The sequence below is a fragment of the Micropterus dolomieu genome, linkage group LG22, assembly GCF_021292245.1.
Source record: "Micropterus dolomieu isolate WLL.071019.BEF.003 ecotype Adirondacks linkage group LG22, ASM2129224v1, whole genome shotgun sequence".
NCBI classification, from domain to species: Eukaryota; Metazoa; Chordata; class Actinopteri; order Centrarchiformes; family Centrarchidae; genus Micropterus; species Micropterus dolomieu.
The window spans coordinates 1491100-1497395 of record NC_060171.1 but is presented as its reverse complement, the minus strand read 5'-3'; the positions used below and the strand labels follow the sequence as shown (position 1 = coordinate 1497395).

The 6296-nt window shown below is 36.5% G+C and overlaps 1 protein-coding gene across 1 annotated transcript in view; it reads right to left on the bottom strand.

Moving 5' to 3' along the window:
• Positions 1 to 929: 929 nt before the first annotated feature.
• LOC123961513 (GRAM domain-containing protein 2A) overlaps positions 930 to 6296 on the bottom strand; it is a 28644-nt gene continuing 23277 nt past the window's right edge. The window contains exons 8-10 of the mRNA XM_046036983.1: positions 5267 to 5402; positions 3173 to 3266; positions 930 to 1092 (exon numbers count right to left, since the gene is read on the bottom strand). Of these exons, the coding sequence (XP_045892939.1) occupies positions 930 to 1092; positions 3173 to 3266; positions 5267 to 5402 (393 nt within the window). The remainder of the gene's footprint in view (positions 1093 to 3172; positions 3267 to 5266; positions 5403 to 6296) is intronic.

The window sequence follows — 6296 nt, the reverse complement described above, 5'->3', positions numbered from 1 at the left end:
CTGTGTCGGATCAGTCACAAACATGATCCCTGCACGATCTAATCTATAGCGTCTGATTAACTCACTGTCATCCATTGTCTGCAACACGTTTCTTCTCCCTCTTCGTCTTTCTGCCATATTCTCCTCTACTAAAGAAACTCTTAAGCCTCTTAAAAGTCCTCGGCCGTGCTCCTAACAAATTTGACCTTAAGACCTCTTTTAAGGGTTAAGATGCTTTCTGAAATACTTTTTTCTTTACTAGGATTTTTTCTTTAATTGTAAGAGTAAACGCCCACATTTCTAAGAATTTTCTTAGAATTTTGTCACTAGGAGCTACTATTTGCGTTAAGATTTTTAGCTCCTGCGTTTCAGCAGCGTTTCTGCTCGTGTTGAAAACTTTCTGCGGTCGTTTGACCGGCGCAGTTTGGGACTCCATGTCGCATGTGAAACCGAAACACTATCACAGCGTACGCCGGCGTCAATCAGCTGGGCGGAGTTGATCTAATCAGTTACACATTTATGTTTCATTGCGTGAGAAAATCAATACGTGGCTTGACAGCTTTTTTCCTGATGAGAAATATCTTCACAATCTCGTGGCGCGAGATCTCGTGGCGCCACTAATCTCGTCCTATGTGTCCGTTTAACTGAATCTTATTTCTTTTAACTTTATGTAATTTTAAATTGCTTTACTTAATGTTTTTAATTTTTGTTCAACCATGTTAAGCACTTTGTAACTCTGTTAGTGGTTTATAAATAAAGTTAGTCATGATAATCGGAGAGCTTTAGATGTGTTGGTAAATTTATTTTTTGACTTAATATTGAGCCAGGCTAGCTGTTCCCCCCTGCTCCCAGTCTTTATGCTAAGCTAAGCTAACCCCCCACTGAACGCACAGACATCAGACGGAGATCCATCAGAACATCTGACTCTCGGAGAGAAAGTTTGACTTGGATTAGGTTTCGAAGCCGGGACATGTTTTATGTAAATGAGCGCCCTCATTAACGTGTGCGTACCTCTCTCTGAGTGTCGGCTGGCTGCTCAGGAAGCTCAGCTGCTGCTCCAGACGACAAACTCTGAAGGCCAGATAGCAGGAAGACAGGACCAACAGGAAGACGCTGAGGGACACACAGACCAATAATATCATATCAGTAAACAGCATTGTACATTGTAACATGTAGAAAAGACTAGAACCAAAAAAGGTGTTCTGTCACATGGATAAATAAACATTTTTATTACATTTCTGGCACATGATGCACCTCAAAATAGCAGCCTGGAACACGTCAGCATGTAAAAGTGCTTATAGTTTTTAAGACATTTGTAGTTTCATGTGTCAAAGTGTTTCCACGTCTGGTCCTGAAGCTGTCTGCAGTTTCCATACGGGCTAGTTTAAATGAACTTCTGACCCTCTTTCTGGATTTCCAGACTTCTCCTTGAATTTTATTTATTGATTTATTGATGGTTGCGTTATTCATTTATTCTTCACATACTGTGTGTTGAATTGTCTGTTTGCCTGTAGAAAAACTGGCCAGTTTTGCCACTGACTGAAATACTCATTTAAAGGGGTTTTACAGGCACGGGAACAGAGTTCAATAAAAAGGTTTACGATAATTAATGTGTGTAAATTAAATTAAACATGTCAATATGCAAATGAATGAAAAATAAAATGGGCATCACACAGTAGAAGCTTTTTTTGTATAAATAAGTTAAGAAGTGAAACCAGGAACAGACTATCAGACAGAAACTCCCCTGTTTACTGGGAGAAATGCCAGAATGCCAAATCATTGCAGCAAAATATGTCTTTTTTTTTTTTATTATTACTTTCATTGTTTGTTATTTTAATAATTGTTCCTTTATTATTATTTTTATTTCATATTTGATACTGATTTTTTTAGATATTTATTTTATTTTTGTTAATAAACACGCACGTTTTTACTGTTATTGTTATCATATGAATTGAATTCACAACACATGCTTAGTGTTTTTTTTTTATTTATTTGTACTTTAATTTATATATATATATATATATATATATATATATATATATAAAATTAATTATATATTATATTCTTTTACTGTTTTATTTACTTATTTAATGAAATGAATTGTTCTTTTGTAATTTATTTGTAGCTTTGGCGATATTGTTGTTTTACATTCATGCCAATAAAGCTAGATTGAATTGAATTGACTCTGCGTCCCGGCTCACAGGAGGATAAAAGCTCAGAGAGATATGACGGTGTCAGCTAGAGCTGCAGCGATTAAATTAATCGCCAACTAGTTTGATCATTAATTAACAGGTTTGAGTCATTCTTTGGTGACAAATTCTCTGATTCCAGCTTCTTAAATGTGAATATTTTCTGTTTCTTTTCCTCCTCTGTGACAGTAAACTGAAACTCTTTGTGTTGTGGACAAAACAAAACGTTTGAGGACCTCATCTTGAGCTTTAGGAAACACTGATCAATAGTTTTCACCATTTTATAGACCACACAACTAACTGATTTATTGAGGTTACAATCTGTAGTTACCAGCCCATGTCTGGCCTTAAAAGTAGTATTTTCCTGTGTGTGTATGTTCAGCACTTCATTTTTCTCTCAAGATATTCAGTTTGTTGAGAAAAGATACCCTAAATTAGTGAAGTCATCCACTGTTTGGCATCAAGTGTTTGTTCTGGCCATAAAGAAAACCACAATTAACTTTCACTCAGGAGCAAAAATCAGACTTGAAACCTGAAAGAAATTATGATTTTCAGGTGAAAACGGCTGCGTTGCAAAAGCAAGTGTGAAATGAAAACAAGAAGAAAAGATTTGTGATTTTGTTTTGCAGGAAACTTCCTAGTAAATTAAAATAAAAATCTGTGAGCAACACAAACAATTGTTTCAAGGTAGAGACATAAAATATATATATTATATATATTAATGTTTTTAAAGGCTGCAGTGCTGGATGAACAGGCTGCTCATACAGAACATCCACCAGCAGGTGGCAGCACAGACCAACAATAAAAAACTTTTTTGTCTCTTTTTTGTTGCATCCTGGATGTTTTTAACGGTCTGCTCAAGTTCTGAAAGAAGATATTATCTACCAAAAATAACTTTAGGGGATGTTTTAGGGGGAAAATCAACAGAGTGGCTTCGTAGTTTTATCAGCCTTTGGTTTGTTTTCTCGAGGTTTTGTGTTTTCTGGAGGTTTTGTGGGACTCACAGCAGGATGAAGAGTTTCAGCAGCTGGTACTCCATGTGACTCAGTTCAGGTACTGGTTCTGTCAGCAGGATCTTCTCTGTTTCCAAACTGCTGTCTACACACACAAGGAAACACAGTTTCATTCAGTTAAATAAATAAAATCAAATAGATGAAACAGTAATTGTGTGTGCGTTTAAGTAAAGATACATTTGTAAAAAAACAGTAAGAGTGTGTGTGTTTAAATAAAAACAAACAAATAAAATAAAATAGATAAAACAGTAAACGTGTTTGTTTAAATGAAAATAATATATTAAATAATTCTACTTTAAAATTTTGAATTTATTATTACTTTCATTGTTTATTTTAATAATTGTTCCTTTATTATTATTTTTATTTCGCATTTGATACTGATTTTTTAGATATTTATTTTATTTTTTGTTTATTAATACATATACACGTTTTTACTGTTATTATTGTTACCATATGAATTGAATTCACAACACATGCTTACTGTTTTTTTAAATTTATTTTTAGTTTTAATATTTATTTGTACTTTATTTTTATATTCTATATTATATATATATATTTTTTAACACACACTTTTACTGTTTTATTCACTTATTTAATGAAATGAATTGTTCTTTTGTAATTTATTTATTAAATAAATAAAATAAAATACAGTAAAACAGTAAACGTGTGTCCTTTAAATAAAAATAAATAAAAAAATAAAAAAATAAAAGATGAAACCGTAAATGTGTGTGCATTTAAATAACTGTTTGAAACAGTAAGAGTTTAAATAAAAAAATACAAATAAACAATTTAATTAAAAAACGTGTTTGTGTTGTGAATTCAATTCATATAGTTCATCAAATAAATAAAATAAAATAAATAACCAGTAAAGCCATCTCACTGTCTCTAAAGGATTTATTCTTCCGCGTTGAATCTACTCCGTTCCCTGACGCGCACCTCACTAAAAATGCAACAACACGTTTCAGCTACGCAGACCGCAAGAACCGTGATCCGTCAGCTCGGTAGCTTCTTCTGCCTCGAGGGTCGTTTAGTAATTTCACTAAAAATTACTGATCTTCAACATCGATCCGCTCCAACATGATCTGCTCAGTTTCAGCCGCCGTACACCGACGATGACGAAGTTATTTTTACCTGCTGAAGAGGTAGCAATCAAGCTGACATTTAATCATTTAGTGAAGTCACATCCTGGTCACATCAGTGTTGTTTTCAACTCAAAAGGCTCGAGCGTAGATGTAGAGCAAGACATTTTCATTTCAGGAGAGAGACTAAAAGTTTTCTCAGAATGCAAGTATTTAGAAGTAGACATAACCCAAATCTTGGCTTCAAAAACCACATAAGGGTCTGTAATTTCAGGTATACCAGAAACCAGCTGAGGCAGCTAAGTTATACTTCCACTCACTGGTTCGCTCCCACATCACCTGCTGTCTGATAAGTTGGTCCACTGCACACCTTGTTGGTCCACTTAAAACTCTGGACAAAAGGCCATTTAGTTACCATCACTGCTATATTCTAAAGAAGTATAATCTGCTTAGCGGGGAAAACCTCAATGTTACATCCCAGAAGGGGATTAGGGAGTACCCACTGATGTAAAGTAACCTAATGAAAAATTAACTGACACAACAATACATACTCCACCATAACAATCAAATAAAAAAATATCTGCTTAGTTTATAAAATCACGCACAGTTTAGCTCCTCCTCCTCATTTGACTGGGCTCATCAACTTCAAATCAACCGCAAACAGAGAGGTGTAGCTAGGAGGGACTGAAAAATCCCACTCAGAAAAACTACATTCATGCAGGCCGTCTTTTCATTCACATCCGTGGGACTCCTCCACCTACCACCATCAATTAGACAATCGCCATCCTATTACTGCTGTCAGAGCAATGCTGGTGTCATCCAAGATTATTTTAGGACGATATTAACATCGGGGAGAACGGACTGCGGCTTACTCGGGTACATTTACATTTGTTTCGAATGTTTATCAGTTTACATTGTCTTTGTATAAATGCTTGCGACGACATGCAGGATCGAAGTATAAATGGCCATTTCCTGTGAATGCTGATTGACAGGTGGACGGGCCTACCGGTGAGCGTGTGCGTGCTGAAGGTCGTGTCGGCGGTGAGGCCGGGGGTGGAGTTTCCCAGCAAGTCTGGGAGGGACGAGGAGACGGCGGGGAGCGAGGGCTTCCTCCTCCACTTCAACACCTCTGGAAACTCGTCCTGCAAGAGAGACAAAAACAAAGGACTAAAAAAAAATGTTTGTGATGTGCACCAGACTTCTGTTTCAAACTGAGGGAAAATAGAAATACACCAACGCCAGAGGCCAAACATCGACACACAGAGAGCCTAAGTACCTCACTTCTGGCTCCATCGGACCTTATTTCTGAAGAAATATTGTGTCCTGAATTACACATGTGATTTTTGTCTGTTAAAAAAATTATTTAAGTCATGAAAGTTGGAGTCCTCACTTTTGTTGCCAGCGTGTTAGACATTAATGCTGTGTGATGTGTTATTTTGAGGGGACAGCAGATTTACACTGTTATACAAGCTGTACGCTCACTACTTTACACTGTTACACAAGCTGCACGCTCACTACTTTACACTGTTATACAAGCTGTACGCTCACTACTTTACGCTGTTATACAAGCTGCACGCTCGCTACTTTACACTGTTATACAAGCTGTACGCTCACTACTGTTATACAAGCTGTACGCTCACTACTTTACACTGTTACACAAGCTGCACGCTCACTACTTTACACTGTTATACAAGCTGTACGCTCACTACTGTTATACAAGCTGCACGCTCACTACTTTACGCTGTTATACAAGCTGTACGCTCACTACTTTACGCTGTTATACAAGCTGCACGCTCACTACTTTACACTGTTATACAAGCTGCACGCTCGCTACTTTACGCTGTTATACAAGCTGCACGCTCGCTACTTTACACTGTTATACAAGCTGTATGCTCACTACTTTACAAGCTGTACGCTCACTACTTTACACTGTTATACAAGCTGAACACTCACTACTTTACACTGTTATACAAGCTGTACTCTCACTACTTTACACTGTTATACAAGCTGTACGCTCACTACTTTACAAGCTGTAC